This window comes from Gymnoscopelus microlampas (genome assembly GCF_963454915.1).
Source record: "Gymnoscopelus microlampas genome assembly, chromosome: 12".
Lineage (NCBI taxonomy): Eukaryota > Metazoa > Chordata > Actinopteri > Myctophiformes > Myctophidae > Gymnoscopelus > Gymnoscopelus microlampas.
This window is the reverse complement of record NC_139949.1, coordinates 25,337,989-25,365,488: the sequence shown is the minus strand read 5'-3', so window position 1 is coordinate 25,365,488 and position 27,500 is coordinate 25,337,989. Positions and strand designations below refer to the sequence as shown.

The following is a 27,500-nucleotide window of genomic DNA, read 5'->3' as shown; positions in this document are numbered from 1 at the left end:
TGGAAATGGCTCAACTGCAACTCAAATTTAATGGCACTATGAAAGAGTGGAATGCTTTTTTGTCTGCTACTGTCTTCTATTTCAATACCTGCCATTTTAGACACAATGACGCATGGTTCTCTAATTTAAGTTTCACGCTTCTTCAGTTACTCATGAAGTTAAAACTGTAGCCAGCAAATTAGGTCTAAAGTTATACTTGTACGGTGTCTCTGGGCTCAAAACTGTAATGTTTGTTTTGGTAAATCTGGCATGTTTGGGTACACCTTGCCAAAATCTAGAAAACAAATGAGAGAATGGGGTATCGAAAGCAGATAGAAAATTAAATGGGTTTAAGTCCCACTAAACCCTTTGGGTGTTTGTCTGCGTTATATATGTAGTAATAGTAATTGGACACCATTGCAATACTGATGTCACACGGCCGTGTGGCATTACCAGTGAAGTTAGTGAGAGACATTCAGTGATGCACATCTTACGATTCACTCTGTAATGTATCATAAATACCCTGAAGGCAAAGTGTACATATACTAATTTGCATTCTAAGTCCTACATACAGTACTGCAAGTGTTCACAACAGGGGGAACCAGGTGAATGCACATAAGCAAAAGTAACCTGTCTGCTTTAAAGAGAGGGAAAAAAGTGTCATTTTCAACACAATCTCATCTATTGCACTCTGGAGTACCACTTCACACAAGTTCCTCACAGTGCTTAGCATAGTTTCACAGCCTAGACCATATGCACCAGGAAATTGTCTAAGCACCCAAGGGACAGGAGGACAAATCATACTCTGTCTCTCTTCTCTCCTGCACATAACCAGCTGTCTTGGCTCATACATGGTTACAGCTGTCCAAATCACTTGTCCCCAGACATGACTGAGGCCTGGGCTTCAGAGGGATGGAGAAGGGATGGAAAGAGGTGGACACAACATGTGGATAAAAACACCTGGCAGGTCTCATAGGGCCAGCTGGAGAAGCAATGAACATCGACCATCACTCTGCATCCATGAATAAAGGTGTGTGAAGGTACACAGTACTGTTCTCTGTTAAAACAAATTGGCCCATTTTCACACTCAGTTAAATGAACAACTGGCGTGACCAGGCTAGTAGTACAGAAGAACCCTAATCTCATATGCACCTCATCCGGTTAACCCGTCAATTTATATTGCAGATGGACTTGCCATATGGAATGGACAGACCAAAGCATTAAAAACACACCTGGGTTTTGCAGTCTTTTTTAAACTGAAACACCATGCAGCATATGAACAATTCCCATCACAGCAAAACAAAGTTGTGACCACATTGGATCCAGTCCAGGGGTGTCAAAATCATTTTAGGTCGCGGGACGGACTGGTCAAAATGTGACTTCATGCGGGCCGGATTATAGTTTTTGTCTGTGTGCGTGCATGCTCCCAATGCTGAAAAGCATGAATGATGTCATATTATGTCACATTACACAAAACATGATAGGCTGCTGATTTCAGGTCTTCAACTAAAAGGGAATGTGTATACTATACATTTTATTTGCATTTCATATGTTGTCAGGTGCGTACAAAATAGTCAAATTGCCAGTAGCTGAGTTTCTTGGCTCCAACAAGTTTAACCATTTTGACTACTGACAATGGCCATTTTCAGGCTTTTGCTATATAACACACCGGCACCTACACTGTGCTGCCTCTGGCCACCGAATTGGCAACTGAATCTAGCACCGAACTGGATCAATAGTCTTATCTTATCTCACCTGCTCCACAAACTCCTCAGTGACAGTCAAAGATGCATCAACACCACTAATACATATTCCCAATTGAGCTTCATAATAAGGTCTGCATGTGCTCTCATCAATTGTTATAAAATTGCAAAAAATGATTCTCTCAGCTTCAAGATCTTAAGTGCAGTGCTGGCACTCAGGGGTGAGACAACATAAGTGGAGCCCTCGCGCAAGGTGCTTACACACAGCGGGAGGTTATTGCTGCCTCTAGTGTCTTCGATGTATGGCAGCTTTGCCCGGTACGTGTTATGGAAATGTATATGTTATGTAAGATACAAGGTGTACATGGTGTAAATACATACACATAATTATGTTTATTGGTCATACTCAACAGTAGCAAGGGGAGAGAGAGTGGCTGCCACACCCATATAGAGGATAACTGGATGTGAATATTTTAACTGTTATATCATTTTTTGCTAATTATCTTTTATTTTTTACTGTATTATTCTTTTCCCACAAGTCTTCCCACAGGCTGGATCTGACTCATGGGCCAGTAGTTTGACACCCCTGATTTATCCAGTGCGAGTATGTTTTTTTTTTAAAAACCTGCTGGGGTTCCCTGCAGGAATGTATGCTTTCAGTCACCATGGAGAGGCAGACAGAGATTCTTACTGTTGCAGCACAAAGCTTAACTCTCAATGCAGGGGTTTACAGCCCCTCTCATTGTAAAAGGATTAAATAAATCAAGGCCAGTCTAGACCCAGTACCATGGTGCCCCTGCCGTGGCCTTTCAACTTCAACCAAACAGAAACACACAAATACAGCTGGCTATGGCCCAGAAACAGGGCAACACTTGACAGCCTTGAGAAATGCTGTAGTAACCTTGCCCCCCCACCCCCCCCCCACACAAAAGTAATTTACATGCATTTTGAGGAATAAAATATAGACTCTATGGTAAAGAGAGCAAGAATAGGAGGCAAAATGTTATATTTTCCTATTTTAGCTGTCATGCCTAATTCAGTTATTTTTTGGGATTTGCATTTTTTTCACACCATCTTTTCATTGGAAAATGGACTGTGATAAATCCATTCTGACATACTTTAAACACATGGGAAACACAGCAGCAATTTGATAACAAGAGGGACAATATTACGTGTAGTGAAACTAAACTAAAAGGTAAAGTTGGAATGTTTGCAGAATACACACTCTCAATCTCTAATCTCAGAAAAGTGTTTATGGCAAATTTTGAAAAACTCCACAAACTTCACCTGTATTTGAAGAATATATACGGTAATATACTGAATTACATAGCCAGGGTATTAAAGGGACATACCGTTAACAAACATGTTCTGAATTAATGGTTAACCTCTAGCTAAGCAACGCCCTCTGTAAAGGTGTGGTAGTAATGCATGAGAAAGTCTAGTCATGCACATGTCAGGTTATTGGTGAAACTTCCCATAGAACATCTCCAATATCAAGCTACAGTAGAATAGTTTTGAGGATATTTCTAAAGCGGGTGCAACTGTTGTTATCATAAAGTGTCAGTCACACAGTATTAAGAGTGCTTAAAGATGTAGAGTTAGTTTTAGTGTTAGTGGCAGCAGTGCTGCACACTTAGAAATTCTTTAAAAACATTATCTACCTGAATTTACGCCGTAGTGGTTTAGCGGGCCTGCCACCCATGCATTGTCTGGCTTTATACTCTCCATCTCCAAGTCTGCATGCAGCCAGATGAACCAATGGATGGAAGGATGGATGGATGGATGCATGGAGGGACGGATGGATAGACGGACGGACGGACCGACGGGCGCATGGCACGCACGCACGGAGGATTGGCAGAGGGAGAGAAGCGCTTCAAGTTAGACAACATAATCATCAGTGCACTTTTGTACTGCGCCATGCAAGGCGTTTTGCATTCTATGATACCCCTTTGTTCCCACTTCCTAGTGTCATCAACATTCATGTATGTATGTATGTATGTATGTATGTATAATATACATGCATACAGTAGATGATACTGTGTTAAACTGTCTATACAGTGACTGTGTGAGTTTGCTCACACAGCAAAACTCACATTTGGCTTTTACCCAAAGCCAAATTTCCAAAAAATAAATATAATCTTATCTTAAAATAGTAAAACAATAAATTGTGTTCTATTCCAGGGAAATAGAAAAGTACAAATATGTCATGAGTGCCTTACTTCCTTCTTCACAGCCAACTACTTAGCTCATCCTCATAGATAAATTAATTCCTCTTCCTTATTTGACATGGAAGCACAGAATTGCTATCAATTGAAATGTCTGTTCTATACATTTATTTATATGGCTGAAGCATACCTAATTTGCATTCATAAACCAAAAAAGTGGCAAATTAAAATGTACGATAAAATCACACTTAATTTGCTTAAGAGTTATCAATATTCGACATGGTAGTATCGATGCAAATCATTTGTAAAAGTAGCAAGCAGGATAAAATCATGTGCCAAAAGCTGAAGAACTAAATTCCATGCACATGCAAAAATATATAGCGTGTTTATGGCTGAGTGTATGCCAAAGGGGGTCAGTGAGGGGGATGCAATGTGTATACCAGCACGCACAGGGTGGGAAGAGACTCCAGGAAGCAGGCTGCAGACCAGAGCAGGGGGATGCTGAGGCAGACAGCGGAGGGGTGAGTCATCACAAGCATAAAAAGCCAAAAAACAAAACAAAACAAAAAACAATCCCTTCTAAATAATACATTCCTCTGTTCAGTGAAAGGACGGCATTAACAATGCATGGTGGCAGTGGAGAATACGCAATGAAAAACATTCTCATATTGTAACAGGCAGCCCAACCACCAATCCGGGGGTCAGTTCTGCCCCAAGGATTGAGTTTGGGGTACAGTATTAGATTCTGCATTTGTTGTCCTCAGCCATGCAAATGTAAGTAAACATCCAAAACAAACATATAAATGCACATTTAACAAATAAGGAAACAAAATGAATAAATAAATAATGCAAGCCATAGCCCAAAAAGCGTATTAAATCAAAGTCAAAGAGACTGATGGAAGTGTCTGTTGCCCACACTGCAATACTTTACTCAACACCGCAAAATGCGAGATCTGTTCACGACACACAATGTGACAAGCCTGAATGTTTGGCTTGAAACATCGAATAACACAAACGTCCAAACAGCATATGAAACCCCACGCCTTTAATCATACCGTCCCCATAATTGTGGATCTTGTGGGGTTGGGTTGTTGCGCTGTGTCATCACTTCTCTAGCTCCTTCACTCCCGCAGGCTTTTCCATGGTTGGGATACTACCCCACCCGCCCACCCAAAGCCACATGAATGGCTCTGTCAGTGAGTCACATGGCTGAAATCAGTCTTTGGAATTGTAAGTCATGACGTGGAGTGATAAATGATCTCATGGCCTGCTCAAAAGAGCCTGTCATCCCAGGTATGACATAAGCTGCTCTTTTCATTGGCTGCCAGTGCCACTGGCTGTATTATCCATATGAAGAGGCGAGGGCAAAGTTCATTCTATATTGCTGCCACAAGGCATAAGGAATGTTGGCACTGTGCTTTATGATTGTGATGATTATTTGTTCTTCTTTGTTGCTGAGAAGTGTTCTTGGGGTTTTGTATGTTTGTTTACATTGGCAATGGCATGGCATACTTATTTGCTGTGGATTAGCACTACACTGAGTTATTACAGTGCGATTAACCAGCTATTTAAGAAGACAACTTGTTGGAATTACAGTAAGGATTTCCTTTCCTTTTTACTGTTAATGAGCATGTAAGCTGAATTCCCACTAATCCCTATTTATAGCACCATGATACATTTACACTTGATTATGGTCTTAGGTTTGCGACCACCAATGATTAAGAATATACATAGCAGTACTTCAATGATGTAACAGGAATTGTAGACTAGCAATAGTAACAGCTGGGACACACCCTTTATGACACACATACACATGCTATACACATGCACGCGTATACTTTGTACACACACGCACACAGACACACACACACACACACACACACACACACACACACACACACACATGCGCGCACACACGTACACACACACACACGCACACACACACACACACACACACACACACACACACACACACACACACACACACACACACACACACACACACACACACACACACACACACACACACACACACACACACCACATGATTTAAAACCAGGGAATACCCCCACATCAATCATTAACAGACAAGTCCAATCAGCAATCATTTCCGTAAAACAAATGTCCTATAATTGGTATCAAAGAAGGAATAGTACCTGGTTTTGGCACCGAGTTGGTAACGGACTGTGGCACCTTATCATTTATCAGCTCCACACACTCACTTGGAAAGAAGCCAACCTGGACAGAAAAAAAGAGCGAAAGAGAGAGAGAGAGAGAGAGAGAGAGAGAGAGAGAGAGAGAGAGAGAGAGAGAGAGAGAAAGACAATCACTGTTAGTTACTAAAACAGACAGAATCACTAAGCAGTGTTTTGCACATTCCATTACTTCACGGTTGTGATACATTCACTTACTCTATTTAATTTTCTATTAATTGCTTAAAGTGCATAAACTGTCTATATCACTTATGTGTGTCAGAATTGCTCTGAAACACTTGCTTTCCTGACTAGAGGCTATTCTATCTGGAGAAAAAGACATTTTTGATCAAGCTTATCTCAACAAAAATAATATATAGAAAGGGAAATCTAACACCATTACAAAGACTAGCATGCCGTCATCTTCTCAAAATAATGTAAAGTAATTTTTCCCCCTCCCATTTTTTATAAAAAGAATATATTCTATATTTGGTTCTGTTTATTTATTAGCTTTTTCTAAAATATGAAGTAGGCCATTATTTTAGGAAGGTGACAATGTTATATAGTTTAAAAAATCTTCTTTACATCCCCTATCTCTATTTTTTATTTCCTCATTGTTTCCCTTCAGAGCTACCACAATGGCTGCCAGCTAACATGCAGCATGTGTAGTTCTGGTGCATTCTACATTACACAGACATATGCTGCTGTCTGCTTTCCTTGTGGTCACTGGCAGACCACTCCTGGCGGCACTGACAAACTGACTGACTGCCCCCATATGGACAGAGCAAAGCACTGCAGTTGTTTTGTCTGGCGCAGCAATCCAACATACATCAGGTTGTGTTAATCACTTAAGCCCTATATACTTCATCTCATGACGAATAGCGAAAATAGCCAATCTACAAGCTCACAACATGTTGCGATAGATCTGGTATTTTTTGGGAAAAAAATATCTAGGGGGGAAAGGGGCACCGGTGGCCGAGTGGTTAAAGGACGACGTCACCTATTTTCAACCTATCTTCATATAATTGGTCCTCACTCATTATATGCTCATTATAATATGGTACCATTTTTATATATGAATGAAAATATATATGAATGAAATCGGGTTAAAAAAAGAAAAAAGAAACCTGCCTAACGATGACGTTACTGGTAGGCGGGTTTCTGAACTGCCCACAGCCCTCCTCTGAGAAGCAGGCCGAGTAGACAAAATTGGTACCATATTATCATGAGCATTAGTCAGGACCAATTATATCAAGATAGGTTGAAAATGGGTGAAGTCATCCTTTAAGGCGAGTACCATAGGCTCTCATGCAGACTTTCTCCCCATTTCCTGTCAATCTCCACTGTACTATCAATAAAGGCAGAAAAGCCCCAAAAACATCAATACAAATATTTTAGAAAGTGGTTAAAAGTTATTCTCCTCACACAAAAGACTGTATGATTCTCAAAGGAAAATACTAAATAAGTTCCATGCCTGAAGGGAATTTTAAGGACACAGGTCCACAGCAACGAGTAGAAAATGGCCCACTCAGAGTGGTCAAGTTAAGGCACCACAAGTGTTCAGAAAAGGCAGACCTTGAAATAAAACTGTCCGTATTTACATAATGATGCGTCACTCCTCAGTTAGGGCATCACTGCTGCCGGCTGCCCTGCCAGCTAGCTTGAATGGGAGAGCTTGTCCTTGAGGGCAGAGAGCCAAAACACACAAGACAAGATGGAGAGATGGAAGGATGCAAGTAGGTCGGCCGTGACCAGAACCCCACTGGGGTCACCACAGAGGACAGAGGAAGTTCAGTCAATCCTGAGGCACAAAACTAGCCATTGTTCCTGTATTAGAAAACTCTCGACTTGAATCGGGAATTCCCAAACACGGGCTTGTCTCATGACTGGAAATGCACTGGGTTGGAAAGAATGCATGTCACTTCCTCATCAGACCCAGAAACATGTTTTGCATTGCCTTTTGCAACATGATGCAGAGCATAGCAAAATCTGGAGGGCTAATTTAAATCAGTGTAAAATCTCTCTGTGTGCGGGAGTTGTGTAGGCACCGGCTTCCCTGATTGGCCAACCCAACTCATCGGCTTCACGGATTGGCCGTGTTTTCCGTCACAGTTGGGCCGCACTGCACCAACATGGTAGCGTACACAATAGAACTCAATTATTTTACAGGGCAATGCACGAAATGTATGTATCTGACCACATCAGGGATCCCTGTATCTCCATATTCAGTCAACAAACAAGACAACACAAGACATATCCATCTATTTCTGGGGATTTTAGCACAAATGTTCTTGCGCACACTGCCAGTAACTCCAAAGAGGTACAGTACCTCCACTGTGAAAAGAAGCCTATTCTTTTCACATAGGCTTCATACATTTAGAAATATTGAACTTGAATAATGTTTTATAATGGATAGAAGTCAGATGGCTCAGATGAAACCGTGCCAAATGTTGAGTCATGCACCATACACAACTGCAACATGGCTGGCTACATGAGGTCTGACACCCACATTGGATCCACACCGTTCCCATGTGGCTCCAGAGATCAACATAATTCACTTTCTTTCAGTTTGACTGCAGCTACTTGCTCTGTGGTCATTTTATTACAGTACATGTAGTTCAAGGGGAAAGCAGCCATTTTGTGGCCTGTACATTTTGGATTTTTTTCTTTTTTTCCATGGGAATGTTTACCAAACTCTCTAGGAGATGGTGAACAAAATTAACACCAACCACCGAGAACAACTTCAACCCTCCTACCAACTAACCTCAAAAGTCCTTTCTTCCTCCAGCCAAGAGAAACTATAACCAGTCTTATTCCTGTGTGAGAACCTTTAGGTTTACCACCCAGCCAGTCAACGTTATTCTGTTTTGTGTGTTCGAGCTGGGATGTCAAATCAAATCCTTCATAAGACAGATATATATTTTTTTAAATCACATGGTGATATTCGATACAAGACACATGGAATATCAACATTTGATCGATGAATAGGGTGATTTATTACACTGCTAAAACCACTTAAACATGTACTCTACACCAAATGCCTTCACCGAAAATAGCCAATCTACAAGCTCACAATGAATTGCAGATGTGCTATATTCGCCGAATGTTTGCCCCAGAAAAGGGACACTAGGGTTCATGTGATTAAACCATATTGCTGGGGTATTGGTGTGTTGAACAAACCAACCTGAAATCCATGCTTGCCCCTCCACCATGTTGTGTCCTCCTTCGGGGGCATATCAATCACTGACACAATGTCACCAACCTGCCGTATGAGGAACAAAGACAACAAGAGTAAAGGAGGTACGGTAAGTAGGCTTGTTCAACTGAAGGGAACACACAAATGTCCAGTGGCGTGCACAGACATTTTGAGGGGCAGGTGCTCAAGTAAATTATAATTTTTTTTGTTTACTTGGTCTGCTCTTTTTTCCCTCTACACCTATACCTCTTTGCCAAAAATAGCCGATCTACAAGCCCACAACGCATCGCAGCGCGAGGCGTTGTGGGCTTGTAGATCTGCTATTTTTGGCTAAAGTTCTCCTCAGAAAAGGGATGCTAGGTTTCGAGTGGTAATGGTAAAAAGAAAAATCATATCACATAAAGATTTGGCGGACCCCCTGTAGTAACTCTGAGGACCCCCTAGGGGTTCCGGACCCCCTGTTGAAGACCCCTGCTGTAAACTGAAAAAAAAAAACTTTTTTTTTTCTTTTTTTCAAAAGGGCACTTCTGGTCAAGAGGGCAAAGGGCAGGTGCTCTAGCACCACCTAGAGTCTATCTGTGCACGTCCCTGCAAATGTCTCTCTGAAAGAAATAAGTGATATGATACAAGTTTGAGAGTGGGGAATTTGATAGAAATGGACTCCCGCAGAGCCTTCAAGTGGTCAGAGAATAATTGTGTTTCCTGAAGGATAGTCAAGTGTATATAGTTAGTCAAAAGTTCTACAGAGATAACATTGATCTGTACATTCTGTGAGAATGTATGCAAAATGCATCTATTGTGCTGTATGTACATACGCTTAAGCCCTTTTCCCACATGGAATCCATAACATCGCTGGATACAAATATACGGTAGTGGCAGTGCGTAATTGTTGCACAAGAGGTGTCTAAAGCATGATGTGAGACCAGGCATTCAGAGACGATAAAAAAATATATATATTTTGAGATGCAACAAATATACGAATAAATAAATACAGATTTCCCCCTCAAAATGGCAACCTGGTCGATTGTCAGTGTTCTCATAGGATGTAAAATGTCTGTGCATGTAAAACATTATTTGACTGCTTTCAGCCAATCTCCTAGTTAGGCCAACATTGTTCTTCTGAAGCACCTTTGTTCATAAAACAAAAACATTGTACGTTATAGCAATCTGACACCTTCGCTCCCACTTCAGCTGCAAGTGAAGAGTTATGTAAATTATACAAGTTTGAGAGTGGGGAATTTGTGCCAATATAGAACATTGCCAGTGGATTTAAGGCTTTCAGTGCAAGTGGGAAAGGGGCTATAGGTTTACACGAATATGCTTTAGGACTTATTCCTTGCACTGTAATTACACATGCCTCTGAACTGTAGATGCTACTAATATGTCTGTGTACAGTCAATAAACACAATGGGACCTCTATGCTTTACATGAGATGTTCTTGTGTGTCATGTCTAGATGTAATATAAACAGCGAATATAGAACTCAAATAGACGGCAGATATGTCCTGAGGTGTTGGCTTGTTTGCACATGTACGAGCGTTAATTAACATGTCAAGTCAATTTCGGTACCTCAAATGACAGCTCGTCGGCAGCCTGTGCGATGTAGCGCTTGATGACGTGAGCAGCGGCGATGGCCGGCACGTTTATGGAGGATTCCTCATGGACCAGCAGATGGTTCCCCTTGTTGTCAACCTGGCAATGTACACAGACAGAAAGGCACACTAGCTATTTGGTAGTTCTGTAACTAGCCAAAAAGACTAATACTTAACCACTTTCAACCTGGTGTCCCTATTTTGGCCATGTCGTACCTGTACCTGGCGTCCCTATTTTGGGCATGTCATTATCCTCTTATATTAAAATTGCCTTATACTGTAGGTGGAAGGCACCGGTCTAGTATGACAGAAATGTCATAGAAATACATTTAAAAAATATATTTTTCCCCTTTAAAAAATAGTGCAAATAGCAGATCTACAAGTTCACAATACGATGGGCTGTGTGTGAGCTTATAGATCTGATATTTTCAGTGGTTAGACGGTTTGATGAACCTGTCCTACATTTTAAGGCCTGGTATCAGTTTCATCTCTGCTATGCCAACGTTCCTGAGATGACGTCAAAGGAACACTATTTAAAAATTTCAACCGTATATCCGTTTAATTCATTGTATGAAGTGCATTCAAGAGCCATCAGTTATACTTGGCATCAGTGCAAGAACTTTCCCTGGTATTTCAATACCCAGAAGTCTTCGCTCTAGCTTCACGTCATTCTCTGACTTGGAATAGCTCAGATTCTTCCTCACCAGCAGTCACTTACTGGGCCATGCAGGGCAGTGGGTGCAGCTGCCTGCATCTCTCGTCATATTACTTCAGGAGTGTACAATGGCTCATACTTGTATGGTTGCACACTCTGCACCACTAACATTCAAAATACGTCAGCAGTGCGTGGAATTAGGTCAACTTTCTGCACTAACACTGAGTGATACAGACAAATATAGCCGGTGTTTTTTTCTTTATGCACTTTATACAATATATAAGATAACAATTGGAATTTGGTGAAGTATTCCTTTAATTAAGCACGCAATTAACACCATCATCAACTATCTCTTAGAGTTGCATTGGTGTGGACTGGCCTTACAACTGTTTTGTTGCAAGGAGAACTTCCATCATTTCTATTGTTTAACAGTTATTCTTTCTTACGGCCGATCTACACCAGACTTTTCAAAGCGAGCGTATGCGTGGTGCGTACAGAGCGTTTGTTTAGATTCAATTGATTATCAATGATAGCGGCTACACCAGGCGCGCGGATACGCGAGTCCCCCATACGCAGACTTTTAAAATAGGACTGGATCTAAAAGTGCGCGTGTGCGTATATGTGCGTGTGTGCGTCGCGTGTGCGTGTGTGCGAAAAAAATCTGGTGTGTGCCGGCAGTTACTCCCACCTCTCACATACAGAGGAATGAGCTAAACAAAACAAAGTTGATGTTAATTGCTACCGAGTTAGAGTAATACTTTCCGATAAGAGGATAGAACCACCATACCTCCATCCATGTGAGGGCTGGCCCACAGTTGATTTGGTTGTCTGCGATGGCAGAGAGTCGGGAGAGGTAAGCCAATAGCATCTGGGAAACTGACTAGCAAGGGGAAAAAGAAGCAAGAAGCCAGTTAAGAGACTCATCAGAGCTACTGGATACTCCCAGTTCACAGAATGTCCTAACATGCATACATCTTATTTGAGCTGATGCTGACAATTGACTGTACCTTCCCAAATGAAGAAGCGATTGCAGTGGCAAGACCCAAGGCTAGTTCTCTTTTTTCTTTGTGACTTAATGGTGGTTTGTTAAACTTCGCACCTCTTAAAAACTATGACCAGGTGCTCTGTAGAGGGCATCAAATACAGCGTCACACTATACAATTACCCTGGTGACACTCCGAATCCTGACATTGTTCTCATCCGGAACAATTCATCCTATATACACAGCTCTCTAGTTGAGACCCACTTTTGTGTAGTTCAAGCAGCTAATTAACCCCATTATTCTTCAAACCACCCAATTCCCAAGCGACACACACACGCACCTGTAAGTCTATGATGAACAGGGGGTGAGCTGGTTTGACCAGTTTGGTTTGGGCCCTGGGAGTCCCATTAGTCTCCTGTGCTTTCAAGCAGATATGGCTTAATCTATTCATTGAAGTTTTGTGTGGTTCAGTATTCAGTATCGGCTTCTCCAGTGCCTCCCATATAACGTCAGAGAGAAATAGATGAAGCATGAGACTTTACTCTTGTTAGTCAAATCTTAAAAGACATGAAGAAACCCGTTTCTGTAATCGCAAAAGCATTTTATGACACTTGACTTTCAATGCTCTTTTTTGTTGTTGTTGCTGAATAAAAGCCGACCGTATAGAAGGAGTATAAAACAGAATTCTGTCAGTGATGTAGTACTGATGCTGAAATCACAAACATACCACGTATATTATCTACATTATATAGTACCTAGCCACTAAAATAAAGGTGTTAAAGTACCAGCTTCTGGTACTTTAAATAAATATACCTAATCACAAAGTCAAACAGTGGCATCAAACATCCCCAACACAGTAAATTGAGTGTGTAGGGTTTATTTAGCACCTGCTTTCTGTCATTTTGACATCTGCATTTAACATTTGCATAGAGATTTGATACCAATATGTCAGAAAAGGGACAGTAAAATGTGACACGTCGAGTTATGTGTAATTATTCAGACACTAAAGCAAAACGACATGATTTGATTTAAAACAATGCTAACTTTGCCGCCATCACATGATGGTGTTGTGCGCCGAAAATAGACCAACAAGCTCAGAATATGACGCAGATGTAACGCCTTGCTTGTAAGTCTGCTATTTTCGGCACGTGACAATGTTTTATCATTAACATTTGAGCTCCACTGACCCACTGTTGGTGGGCATGATGAGGATGCAACATTTGCAGTGCATAACCCTGTAGTAATAGTCTCCTCTAAAATTGCACTTCTTGTAGCTGTCCATTTGTGGCTGCCTCATCGCTACACATTTAACTATGCAGACCGTGCAAGATTTTAATTACTCTGAAAACTAAAGCTAAGTATGGATATCAAGGCTGAAAAACAAAGTACGGTAAATAGGCTTTGGATGAAATAAATAGTTTCCTTTTGGATCTTGAGAATGATTTCATCAGCAAATCGGAAGAGTTCATTTAATTGTCAAAATATATAGCCTACACCAAGTGTAGGCTATATATAGCATATCGGGCAGAAACCTCATATCTCCAAATGTAAACTTTTTATGTTTGTTTTCCCCGTAAACGTATGCCCTACTTCATAAATAGCAGATCTACAAGCTCACAACACATCGTAATGCTATTTTCACAATTGTAATTGTTTTATTTTTTCTAATAATAATAAAAAGGAACGGTTTTGGACTATATGAGGTTTCCAACCGACGGCGACAGTATACGCACGTGTGCATCAAGTGTGTGTGCGTTGCACGTCTCACCTCTGATTGTTCCGTCAGACTGTCAAAGCGAGGCAGCTCAGGCAGCTGTGAGAAGCGGCGGTCATAGATGCAAAGGTGCAGATGCTTGTCCAGGACACGGAAATCCTCATAGCTGCGCTTCACAATCCAGCTCCGACCCTAAACGGCGAGAGGGCAAGAAGGTAAATGCACCCAGTAGTAAAAGCAGAGAGCCAGAGAGAACGCTTCAAGAGTCTTTACCACTTCACCCATTGAGACCTGAAGCCGATTCTACATGTCTCCTAAATCTCAGTTTTCTGAAAAACTTATGTTTCTATATCAGTGGTGCTCAATCTTTTTCATGTCAAGGACCTCCAAAATGATATGTATTTGGCCGCGGACCCCCATCAAAATATGTTGTTCCAGGGACCCCCAGAAGCAAAGGTTTGAGTTAGAAATGTTCGCTTTAAAAGTATTTATATTCAAAGATTTGCACACATTTTCACGATTTTTCAAAAATAGCAGATCTACAAGCTTGTAGCGCGGCACTCGGTGCCACGCTATGAGCTTGTATATAAACCCCATATGGTTTACCCTCAGGGCTCCATACTAGTGTATTTTCAGTTTTCTGTTATTGTGGGGAAGCTTTTGGTGAAAGTAGCTGATCGACAAGCTTGGCTACTACGAGCTTGTTGATCTGCTATTTTCTACGAAGGTCTTCCCCACAATATGGTGTTTAAGTGGTTAAAGGAGCATACCAACGTTTTATTTTACGCATGGGTGAAATTGTCACTCTTACTTTAATAGGTTTTACTTAATTCCTCAAAACCAATTTTCCAAAACCAGTTCTCTTTCCATTACCGAGATATATTGATGGCCTATTGATGATTGTTAATGAAGGTTGATGCCTCAAAACATATCATAACACCAAAATGAGTGTGGTAGGTTTTGTGTGATTTTGAAGTGTTTAAGACATGTTTCGAGAGTCATCAGACTTCAATAACAATCATGAATAGGCAGACATATATCAATCTCTCTTCCTTCTTTTTTTTTATAAAAAAAAGTTGGTTTTGAGGAGTGAAATCCTATGTGAGTCCTATGTGGGAGTGAAAAAGAACCCACATGTCAAAAGGGCTGCTATGCCCCTTTAAGCCTAATTTATTCTCTGTTGCAAGATGGTGTCACTCGTTGAAAAGATGTATTAATTAATTATTTTCAATGAGCGACACCATCATTGAAGGGGTGAAATTTATATAAAATAGGAGAAGGAAATATAAGCCAGGAAGAAAGACAAAAAGGCGAGAAATAACACAAGAAACAATAATTAAATGTCCAAGGCTGATTTCTTCTCCTTGCTCCAAGAATTAAGATTGACATTCTTTCTGGTTTAATCTGTGAAAGATGAATAATTCTCCACCAATCCAATTATCTTGTATGAATACAGCTGACACACGGGTGGACTTGCTCATTCAGCCTATCTTCAAAATGATTCATTTTCTGAAGGTGGTAGAGTATTAGGAGGATAATTAAATTAATGTATTAATTAAATTATTATTGATAATTATGTTTCAGTGGTATCAGCTGTAGCCAGCAGCATGTTGTTTAATCCGGTGTCTGTAACCCTCTACACTGGAAGCAGGAAACCAAGATGTGTGTGTGTGTGTGTGTGTGTGTGTGTGTGTGTGTGTGTGTGTGTGTGTGTGTGTGTGTGTGTGTGTGTGTGTGTGTGTGTGTGTGTGTGTGTGTGTGTGTGTGTGTGTGTGTGTGTGTGTGTGAGAGAGAGAGAGAGAGAGTGAGAGAGAGTGAGAGTGAGAGTGAGAGTGAGAGTGAGTGAGTGAGTGAGTGAGTGAGTGAGTGAGTGAGGGGGAAACCTCAGAAAGAGGAGAAGAGAGAAAAAGAGAGAGAGAGAAAGAGAGAGAGAGAGAGAGAGAGAGAGAGAGAGAGAGAGAGAGAGAGAGAGAGAGAGAGAGAGTGAGAGTGAGAGTGAGAGAGAGAGAGAGAGAGAGAGAGAGAGAGAGAGAGAGAGAGAGAGAGAGCATCTTACTATGGTTCACAGCAGAGCACCTTTTAAATGAACTTATCAGCAAGTTTCTAAATTCAAAGTAAGAAAGTTGGCATGATACAACGAACATCTTATGTAAGCATCAGCTTTTCAACAAATAAAAAAAGAAAGAGACATAGCTTTTTGGAAGAGTCGCAAAAGTGAGACATTTCTTCCACCTTCTTGTGGGCCCAAAGTGGACATAAGACAGGGTCTAATAACGCCGATTTGGCCAGACAATGACGTCAGTCATTTATGACCTATCTATGACATACTGTATGTCTTCATATTTGGGGAAGGCTTCAGCCCAATCCGAATGCCATTGACTGCAATTATAAAAATGAAAGCTGAATATTTCAAATATAAAACATATGTGAAAAACTAAATCTACTTCCTTGACCTACTGGAAGCGTGCAGAAGAAATGTGTCACTTAACAGTCCAGCGGTCCAGAGATCATCCCCGGACAAACAAACAGATTTGACACAGACCCTCTTCTAGACATCTAAATTGTCCCTGTACAGACCACCAATCATGTTTCGTAACGATAGAACTTGTTCCTCAAACCAAATTGCTGTCTGTTGGTGAAGTTTCCTCAACCACAGATATCCTTTGTTCATAAAGCTTGGGGGCAGGCATTAAAAATCCTACAAGATAAGTTTCTAAAACTGACTGGATGACCTAATAAAACTTTACTTTTTTTCCCTTTCTTTTTTGTTAATGGTGATACACTATATACCAGAGGCATGCTTCCTCCGCCCTATTTGTATTTTTGGCATCTAAAATTATCTGTTACAATCTCTTTAAATTATCCATAATAGCACATACAGTCCTTGAGCAAAACCACAGCGCGGTGCTTGCTTGAGTTGTAGCACAATCTGGCAAGGGTCAAGAACTGAGTCCCAGAGGATGTTTGTGAACTTCGCAGTTAGCCAAAAGAAAGCATCCCCAAGCCTCTGTCTGTGTAAAAATGGCTCCACTGAAACCTACATATGTCTTCCCCTGTTGTGGGTCTCCCCTTACGCAAGGTCTCTGTCCTGTTTCCTATTTCCAGTCTCACCTTGTAAGAGTCGTCTCCTCTGTTTTTTGCCCCAATAAATCTGTACAATGCAGTCATCCTTCAAATGCGCTGTTCGCCCCAAAACGTCAAGGCTCCCATGGACTTGTACATTCTCCGTTCAAAAACATTTTCTCATATCAAAGCACTACAATGTGCTTGTACAATCATTGTAAAATGTGGTAATGAAAAGCCTAGAGTGCAAGTGCAAACCATGTCCGCCACATTAAATGCAACTCGGCTTGCAGAAAATTCATCCTCCAGTTATTCCACAGAGTTGTTGCTTCTTATTTTTCATCAAGCAACACAGGCTTCCAAACCTCAAAAGCCCAGATTCAGCAGTGAGAAAAAAACAAAAAATAAATATAAAAAAGGCACTCCAAAAACGTACTTTGATTTGGCCTAGAAAGATCCGTTTGTACTGGGGCCAGGGCTTGAGCGACTGAGACTGCAGTGCACCACTCAACCCACTGATTCTAGTGCAGTTGTAAGCAGCATTGACTGGGGGAGCCACCACTGGGGGGGGTGGGGGCGTTCTGTGGGTTTTATGCTGTCCCACTTTTAGATGGTGCTTCCACATACCTTTTTCCTCATTCTGGATCTGTGGAAGTGAATCACTGTGGCTGTTGCTGTGTTGCTTTCTGTTATACGCTCAAGTATATAAGGCTCAAGGCCAGCTCTTTGCCAGCTTTTTATGGAACGAGGCTGCAGATTTAGCTCTCCTTTTCCAATGGCTGCACAGAGTTGGAATTTCCAAGTGTTGAGCCACATACTTCTTTCTGGCATGGACAAGGTCATGGAAATGGAATATGATCTACAGCATAGGGGAAAATGCGTGAGACCGGATTCAAATTAGTTTGAAGGACCTTGATTCTAGACAGTTTCTGTGTGAGTGCATGGGTGTGTGTATGTTCCTACTCTTTTGTTCCAAAATGCTATTGTGACCCTCTGTTCACTAAGACATTCTGTCAACACAAAAACAAATGTCCATGAGGTTTTAAAACAACTGTTTCCAACTTTGGTGAGTTGCATTTTGACAATCAAATTAAGTGTGGAATTCAAACTTGCTGGGTCATAACTGTGCCAAAGGAGACAACACTCTCCAACACTTTGTTCCAAGACACCTCTCCCCACAACAATCCTGAGGGCAACAATGAGGACACACAATACCTAGAGGACAGTGAAATAAATGAAAGTTGGAACAGTACTGCACACATTTGACAGACAACATCGGACAGACATTGATCTATCGATCACCCATCTGACAGACACAATCTACCGATTACCCAGTTACTCTACATTACAAGTTTCAAAACTCATCTCCATCCCAATAAGCTTCAGCGACATCCCAATGATTTTCATGTTCATCCAGGTGAATGGAAGGGTATACAGTCTGCATGACTGATTAAGAATGACTTCGGGACACAGGCGATTCATCTGTCTTACCTGGCAGTAGATCTGGACCAAGTACACCAGCTCCTTGGACTCATAGCCATTCCGTGTCACTTCGCTCTGTTCATCCCCGAGGGACAACTGTAAGAGAGAGAGAGATGAAGTGAGAGAGAGAGAGAGAGAGAGAGAGAGAGAGAGAGAGAGAGAGAGAGAGAGAGAGAGAGAGAGAGTGAGAGAGAGAATTTATATAATCGCCACGTAGGTACAAAACAACAAATAGGAGGCAGAAAACAATAACCCCCAAGCGCACAAACATGGTGCACAGAAATAGACAGCATATACCGGAAGGAAGGGACATTTGTGATCATGTGTTCCCAGTGGAAGCTTACTAACTGACCACATTTCAATGAAATAATGAATAAAAGGAGGGTGAAGCTGGGAACTATGGCACAGCAGGCAGCCATCTTTCACTGGTCCCCAGTAGACCACCAAGGAAACTAATATATATGTCCATGACCTATAAGCACTGAAATGGGGTCGAAGAGAAGGCTATTAGGATACATTCTATATAGGCATGTTCCTAGCCGTTTTATATATTTAGCCCTGCCAGCGGCAGGAGGGAAATGTTCTGTCAGTCTGACACTTTGGTCCCAAACAAGTTATCTCTAAAACGACTGGCTGGATTGCCATGGAATTTGCAGTACACTTTCATGCTCCCGAGAAGATGAACCTTACTGATTTTGATGACCCAATGGCCTTTCCACTGGCGCCACCCGTAGGTGAATACAAGATAACTTAATCTAATGGGTTGATTGTACACTGGGCAAGAGCTACTGAAAGTGTCTAAGCGGAAGTACAGGAAGTACAGTAATAGACCAAGAAGTTACAGTGATGCTGTGATGTTTTGATCATAGAGGTTTAGTATTTAAACATCGATTTCCATTTGCCGATGAGGCAACGCAAGGTAACTGTCTGAAGTGAGAAATCGCCATGAAATTAATTCACTGACTACATTTTTTTACATACACAGATTATCAACAACAATATAACTTTCAGACAACTTTCAGACAAGATACGAGAACAGCATGGAGGATGAGGAAAACATATTTCTCTACCTGCTGGGTGAAGACATTAAGAAGAGGGGTGATTAAAATGAGTCCCTACAGGGTGATTAAAATGAGTCCCTACAGTATGACATGAAGGCTAATCAAAACAGCTTGTTGGATTACATAATTTCCAAAATAGACAGCCCACAAAAATGGCATGTCAGATTCACATTTATTTTTCATTAATAGCAAAAACAGAGAACCCAAATTATGAGCAAAAACACGGAAAATGTGTAAATATTCATGTTATGTGACCTACATTTGACAGACATTTCCAGATTTTTTTCAGACATTTTCAGAATGTTCTCTTCTCTCATTTTAAAGATTATTTACAGTTTACACAGCATTTTCCATGCTTTAGTGAAAGGAAGAGCAAAGAGAGTAGAGAGCGAAAGGTTATCCCATATTTGTTCCAAACCGGAATTAAACCGGGGGGTGTACTGTAGCAGTTATGTGGTCAGCCCACAAACTGGTTGAGCCACCATGGTCCCCTCATGTATTTGTTTCTTTGTTTTTAGGGGTGGCCTTAATGGTAATCAAATGCCTACCCTGGCAGTGTTGGTTCCATGTTCTATTTATTGAGCCACTTACCAGCTTCATGAGACTATTCATTCTATTACTCACTGTCCTCAAAACAGTCCATATAGCCAGGAGAGGTGATCAAGTCTCTATATACAAAAATATAAATGGATGGATAATAGGCTCTTGATTCAGAGAACAAAGGTGACGTTGTAATGTTCTAATGTTTCCGGTGTGTTTTCACGTGTGTCATCATGCAGTCAGAGAAAAGAAACTCTCCGGTCCTGAGACGAAAACATAAGAAAGCGAGACCAATGGTATTAAAGTGCTATAGGACGGTCCACCAAACAGACATTGTCTAAACATTGACATGGGGCCAGGGAGAGGGGAAGCACACATGGAAGTGTTTTTGTTCCCATTAAAGTTGCCTTGATTTAAAGAGAGCTGTTAATAGAGGGGTGGGGGGGGGGGCTGTGGTGTGTACAGTGTGTCTCTCCCCAAGATACAAACTACTGTAATATAAGAGAAAACATCACTTTCCTTCAATCTCTTAATTATCTGCAGTAAGCAACTAGATTTAGCACTTCCAACATTACGCTAGCAAAACAAACAAAAAACAAACAAACAAGAACAATATTTTCTCAGCAAAACCAACCAGGACAATAAAAAGCATAGAACCTGAAATGCAATGCCAAACGGGCAGACATTCAAGCAGTGTAATGCTTTCTCCTATTTCAATGTGAGGGTTTTCAGAGTCTGGATGCTCGCTTCTGAAGGCATGGAAAGCCGCCCAATCAATGACAACCAGTGATTTAGTAGCAATACAGTAATGTACACTGTATGTGTTCTACACTGCAGCACTACAGCATATCTACACATTACTTACACAACATCAAAATCTAGCCATAGGATGGAATGGTTCAAAAACACATAACAACAAAGTAAAAGTGGCATTTCAAAGCCTATATTTGATATTTGTCAAAGGATATTAAGATGGATGTTAGCAAAAACCCACCTGATTACTTTCAGCCAACAGTTGAAATTGATCCTTAAAGGGATAGTTCACCCCCCCAAAAAAAGAATCTATCGAATAGTCACCCCATGGAGACTTGAATTCATGGTCATTTTTTTTGTTTTGTCGCATTCCTAAGCCAATAATTTGATGACCAGCAGACCGGTAGGTAGCGGTTCCGGAACCGCTGCCGCTTATCAGTCATTCATCAGCCCTCCCCGTTTTTTGCAGACATGGCGTTGCGTCATCAGCATGCATTCAGTCCCACCTAACCCACTGGCAAGCTGACGTCCAGTACCACCAATGGTGAACTGGATGTGACTTCCCACAAGAGTGAATTTATTTTGCTATGCAAAGAAAGAGAGCCTTTCTGTGAATTTGTCCCATACCACTGCATCACTATCCAGCAACTACTGCATGGGGAGATATGAACCATTAAGGAAATGATGCATCTCTGTCTCTGAAGACACATTAAGCAGTGTTCACAGCCTATAAAGGTGACTTTTGCATGCATTCTAGGATGTGGCTCACTGAATTTGTGTCATCTGAACCTGTTGCCACACACATGCTTTCCATAATAGGACACAAGTATTATAGAACATGTAGTGTATTCAAGTTGGTCAAACTTGAGGCGGAAATATAGGTGAATGGACGTAGCAAAGGTTCGCCTTCAAAACAAGTTTCGGTGGACAATCATTTTCATACGCCGTTTTTTTGTTCATCCATCGCTAAGCTAAGTACCACACCGTTTTTTCTTTGTGTGTACTTATTTCACGGAACTTGCTGAGATGCATCAGCAGTACAGTATATGTTCAGCTTCTTCTAAATGGCAGATTATCTGTATTATTACATTATGGGTTGAATTATGTTGTCAATAACAAAGAAAAGGCTATCCAGCCCAAGATGTAACAACTTATTCAATTCCAATAAGTTATTACACTTTTGGCTAAATTGTTATTATGTTATGAGTTCACAATTGTGTACATTTTAGGGCGATTATTGTCTTTGAGATTTGTCATTACATTTCAGGCAAAATAAGTTATTACGTTTCAGGTTCAGAATTTCATTATACTTCAGCTTGGGCTTTATTAAAATATATTTAATTACATTTTGGCCCATTATTACAGTTTGGATTCTTATTACATTTCAGGTCTCAGACTGTATGGTAGTCTATTATTTTGAGAGAGGATGCCAAAACTATATAATCAGAAGCCAATTTGTGCTATCCCTCTATATGCAAATGAGCTGTGACAGCCATATTTCACTGCAAGCATTTTAATGGGCTTTGGAGACACACAGGCACAAGGCTGAAACCATCATCTGACCCCTACACAGACCAGCAGCATGGTAATTAGGAGAAATGGGTATACGAAAAGGAGAGAGTAACATCGACAGAATGACAAGAGATAGAAAGACATAAACAGTAAAGTACTACTGTTAATATCCATTTGTAACTCTGAGGGTGTACAAATGTATCCAAATGGACCCTTATGGGTCCATTTGGATACATTTGTTTACTCTCTGTGTTAAATTAACTCTGAGGATTTTTTCAGTGTACACGTTGTACTCACAGTAGCCAATTCCTGTCTCTGCTTACTCCCGGTGCAGTTCCTACAGCTGACTTCCTTTCATGCCATGAAGCTGAACGCTGAAGAGCACGACCCTCTGACACCTGTCCCCCTGAGCCGCTATCTCTCTCAGCATGTGGGTGTGTTTGAGAGTGTGTGTGGGCACGCACGCCCCGACCCGCAAACCCCTGCTCCGCTGGTCCACAACGCGATTCCACTCGGCAGGACAACAACACAAACGGCAGCTCTCTGCTCCTTCTGACACACAGCGCAAAGTCCTCCCTTTGTGGGACTCAGAGAGAGGAGGGACGCAGCGATGTCAACATCTGAGCTCTTGGAGGTGGAAGATGAAAGGTGGTGGTTTGAAGGATTCCTAGACGGGACAGCGATCACCCCCTCCATTTTGTCCTCTCTCCTATCCCACCGTTGTGTCTCATATTTGTTCCTTTTTAAAAATGCTGGCTGGCTGGCTTTCCGGGTGGCCTGTGCCTGAATACAACTTTCTTAATGGCCAATAGTTTGCAGAATGAAAGCACGCGGGAAACGGCAGATAGAGGGGGGTAAAAAAAATCTATGTTCCTGATCCTATGTTTCCTGAACCTCCTCACCGTGTGCTTTCTCGGTCCCTTCGCCACATGCTATTCTCTCTCCCTTTTTTTCTTCCTCTTTTCCACTCAGACATACTAGCTCACCCCTCCCCCCTCTCTCTCTCTCTCTTCTCTTCTCTTCTCCTCTCCCCCTCTCTGGTTGGTACGTTCCCTGGGACAAAGAGCAGAGATGGAGAGGGAGCCAAAAGAAACAGAGGGGAGGGGTGGAGGGCAGGGCAGGAGGTGAATGAGAAAGAACGATGCACTTGCAGGAGAGTATTTTTTTTCCTCCTCTTCCCCGCACGTGCCTGACGCGTCTTCCCTCTCTTCCATTGTCCTCTATTTTATTGGCACTGCAGGGAGCGCACCCATAGAGAACTACCACCAACAAATCCTCTTGGAGAATAATGAACAATCTTCTCAGAAGCATTCAGGGAACAAATCTATACACAATATTAAAGAGCCAATGCAAATGGGTCAAATATTCATATTCTGTGATGGGTTGCTCTCTAGGGATTAAGCAGAGTGCTGTCCACAGTGTTAGGGTTTGAATCGACGCTGGCTCATCCCCGTCAAGTCACATGTTGACGTTTGGTCACATTTGCCCCAAAAAGTCACAATATGACTTTTGGGGGTGAGACAGTGTTTGAATCCATGTCCTCCACCCGGGGCTGTTGTTGTGCATGTTACTTCAACCTGACAGTAAGAGAAGAGGCCACTCAGAATCCAGGCACTGGTGAAACCCTCTTACTAACACTCCCTCAACAATTACAATTATACACAGTATATATCATACAGTGTGGTTGCTATCCATCTTTGTGGTTAGCAAAGGTTGAGCTGCGCCTTGGAAACTGTCCTTTGTTTGTCTTTCGCACTGGTGCAGCAGTCAAAGCAAAAAGTCACAAAAGAACAGGGAAGGACTCAGACACAGAAACTAGAAAAAGTGCTCCTTGGAGCACAGGTCAGGTAGGTTGTTGTGGCCTCCTGGTGGCGCTATAATAGGCCAATGTGAAAAGGGTGCCATTTCTTCTTAGGCCTTTCACGGCAATCAGACACTGCATTCATGATTTGAGGCATTTTGTTCAAAAAATGTGTTTTGCTAAATTAGACCTGCTGGTGGCGATATAAAAGGCCAATGTTAAAAGGGTGGCATTTGTTCCTCAACATAGTGTGAATATGCGTGCAAAGTTTGACCACAATCGGACGCTGCGTTCATGATTTGCGGCATTTTGTTCGAAACAAGCCACTACTGCAAACTTTAGAAGTGAATCTTAGCCAATTAGGATGGAATATGAAAAATCTGTCTTGATCACATGACTATAGAGATTATGTGTACTGATTTGCGTGAAATTTGGATAAAATCGGAAGTAGTAATATAAAGAAATATGTTTAACATAAGTCGGCCTCCTGGTGGCGCTATAAAAGGCAGATGTGAAAAACGCAGGGCAAAGGTTTTTCCTTGACCTCTATGGAGTGCGCATTAGGGGTGTCAGAAAAAATCGTTTCGAATACGAATCGCGATTCTACTGTTGGACAATTCAGAATCGATTCTCATTTTCAAAAAATCGATTTTAAAAAAAAAATGGGGGTGGGGGATCTTGGATTTACCTTTGTGTGTTTACGTTATTATTAGTTGATAAAACCTTTACAATTATAAAAGCTATATAAATGTACTCTGCTCTCATGCCAGTAGACTGGAGTAGATCCTGAAATCCTATGTTTTGAATCAAGAATCGTTTTGAATCGAGAATCGTTTTGAATAGAGAATCGTTTTGAATAGAGAATCGTTTTGAATAGAGAATCGTTTGAATCGGAAAAACACTTTTTTGAAACTGAAAAAAACTTTTTTGAAACTGAAAAAAACTTTTTTGAAACTGAAAAAAACTTTTTTGAAACGGAAAAAAACGTTTTTGAATCGGAAAAAAACGTTTTTGAATCGAGAATCGTTTGTTTTTAAAAAATCGAGAAAATCGGAATCGAATCGCGAAATAGCAGAAGATTCACAGTCCTAGTGCGCATACAAAGTTTTACACAGATCGGTGCAGTTATCGGTAAAAACACGAATCGGCCTGTTGTAGCGCCACCATGAGGCTGATTAGAAAATTTCAAGTGGCATTTCTTCCTCGGCATAGTGGGAATGTGCGTGCAAAGTTGCACGGAAATTGCCAACGGTTGCGATCAAGCCAACGGTGTGGGAGATAAGCTGTTCACAGACGGACGGACGGACACACACACAGACGGACGGACGGACAGGGTGCAATACATACTCTCGCCATGCCTTTCGGCCTGGCGGAGACAATAAAGAGATAAAACTATAAGCCTTGATTGCACACTTCACTGGAAGATCAAAGTAGAGGTAGAGGTAGAGTCACATCAACTATTGTCAGTGCATGATCTTCGAATGAAGTCTGATCTCTTTATTTCTGTGTGCGAGTTCTTCTCTGTTCTTTTGTGCTATCCATTTTCTTCACTGGTGAAGGACAGTCACCAAAAATAAAACTTTACCCACCATTCTCCAGAACTCACTCCCTGGTTGCAACCATAGAAATTAAACCAACGAAGAGTAAAGAAAAACGTGGGTTCCATCAGCTGTGATGACATCATATGTGCCATCGATCCCCATATGAGATAGATTAAAAGGTCTACTGCTGGAGTGGAGAATGGAAAGGCCAACAGCCAGCCAGCCAGCCAGCCACACTGGAGAGTCAGAGCCAAGGGAACTGCACTGGGCCTGCATTAGTGAGAAAGTTCTTCCTTTAGCTGGCTTGATCACATGGAAACAGGCTGTATTTGTGTGTGTGTGTGTGTGTGTGTGTGTGTGTGTGTGTGTGTGTGTGTGTGTGTGTGTGTGTGTGTGTGTGTGTGTGTGTGTGTGTGTGTGTGTGTGTGTGTGCGTGCGTGCGTGCGTGCGTGCGTGCGTGCGTGCGTGCGTGCGTGCGTGCGTGCGTGCGTGCGTGCGTGCGTGCGTGCGTGCGTGCGTGCGTGTGTGTTCTCTCTCAACAAGAAAAAGTACCCTTTGGGTACCTGAAAGCCCCCATACCCCCCCACACAAACGCACCCCACACAGCCTAGCATACCACCCCCCCATAACCCTGCATATCCCCCATATGCTTTTCATCTTCCCATCCCCTTACTACCTAAAAGCCCTGCATACTCCAAGTGTAATTGTAATTGAACATGCAGTACCTGGCCATTCTAATCTTAATGCTCCGGACCAACGCTCCTGATATCCTGTATAGAGGGGCGGGTGTATAGAGCCGCAGACAGATTGCGGCTGCATCCCATTAGTTCACCGATCTGTCCGTCAACCCCCGCCCCGTTAACACAACATTACGAGCGACGCCCACTGCACTCTGGTTGGTTGGGGAAATGAACACTTCCTCATACCCGGTACACTGACGCGTTCCTCCAGGCTTTTATTTTTTAGCAAAACTAAACAATAAAAGCCTGGAGATCGAGGCTAGATATTGGGTTAACATATCATACATAGATATTAAGCTTTTAGCATTTATTTTAATGCTAAAACATTTTAATTTAGCTTTTAATTTATCTGACAATGTGTCAAAGGAGTAGTCGTGTAAATATCTACATCACTAAGTGCATTTCATTTTCATTACTACTTGATTTAAAAACTTAAAAACAAAAATGTGTCAAAACACAAGCCAACATGAAAGGTTTCTGCTTCTGAAAATCTACTTGAAAGCAGTTTTATTTGAACATCAAGGCTTTGATTAATATCCTTGTTACTATTGCAACCTGCACTTCAGCCAAAATGGAGTGATGATATGGAATGAAATTTCATTCCATACTGCCCGGATACTGCCCCTCACTGTTACAGAACAACTACCCAGGAAATAAAGCAATGTGTTGAGCTGTTAAAGGCCACCACTAAGCCAATACTGCCCCATCCTACTATCCTGAAATAGCATTAAACAAGACACTCTGAGCTGTGAGACATATCCCTCAAATTACTGGAGCTGCAGAGGATCAAAATATCAAATCATTTTCTACTACAAGTCTAGCTATACATA

The 27,500-nt window shown here is 41.6% G+C and overlaps 1 protein-coding gene across 5 annotated transcripts in view; it reads right to left on the bottom strand.

Moving 5' to 3' along the window:
- arhgap32b (Rho GTPase activating protein 32b) overlaps positions 1 to 27,500 on the bottom strand; it is a 102,793-nt gene that overhangs the window by 26,183 nt on the left and 49,110 nt on the right. Inside the window, exons 1-9 of one of the 5 annotated variants that reach the window (XM_084074618.1) lie at positions 22,886 to 22,923; positions 18,732 to 18,818; positions 14,232 to 14,369; positions 12,269 to 12,361; positions 10,804 to 10,926; positions 9,224 to 9,301; positions 6,004 to 6,085; positions 4,298 to 4,348; positions 3,344 to 3,418 (exon numbers count right to left, since the gene is read on the bottom strand). In XM_084074618.1, coding sequence (XP_083930744.1) covers positions 3,344 to 3,418; positions 4,298 to 4,348; positions 6,004 to 6,085; positions 9,224 to 9,301; positions 10,804 to 10,926; positions 12,269 to 12,349 — 490 coding nt within the window. In that variant the 5' untranslated portion in view covers positions 12,350 to 12,361; positions 14,232 to 14,369; positions 18,732 to 18,818; positions 22,886 to 22,923. Of the gene's footprint in view, positions 1 to 3,343; positions 3,419 to 4,297; positions 4,349 to 6,003; positions 6,086 to 7,640; positions 7,746 to 9,223; positions 9,302 to 10,803; positions 10,927 to 12,268; positions 12,362 to 14,231; positions 14,370 to 18,731; positions 18,819 to 22,885; positions 22,924 to 27,500 lie in introns of those variants that run through there. The other 4 variants (XM_084074615.1, XM_084074616.1, XM_084074617.1 and 1 more) reach the window with 4 other exon arrangements.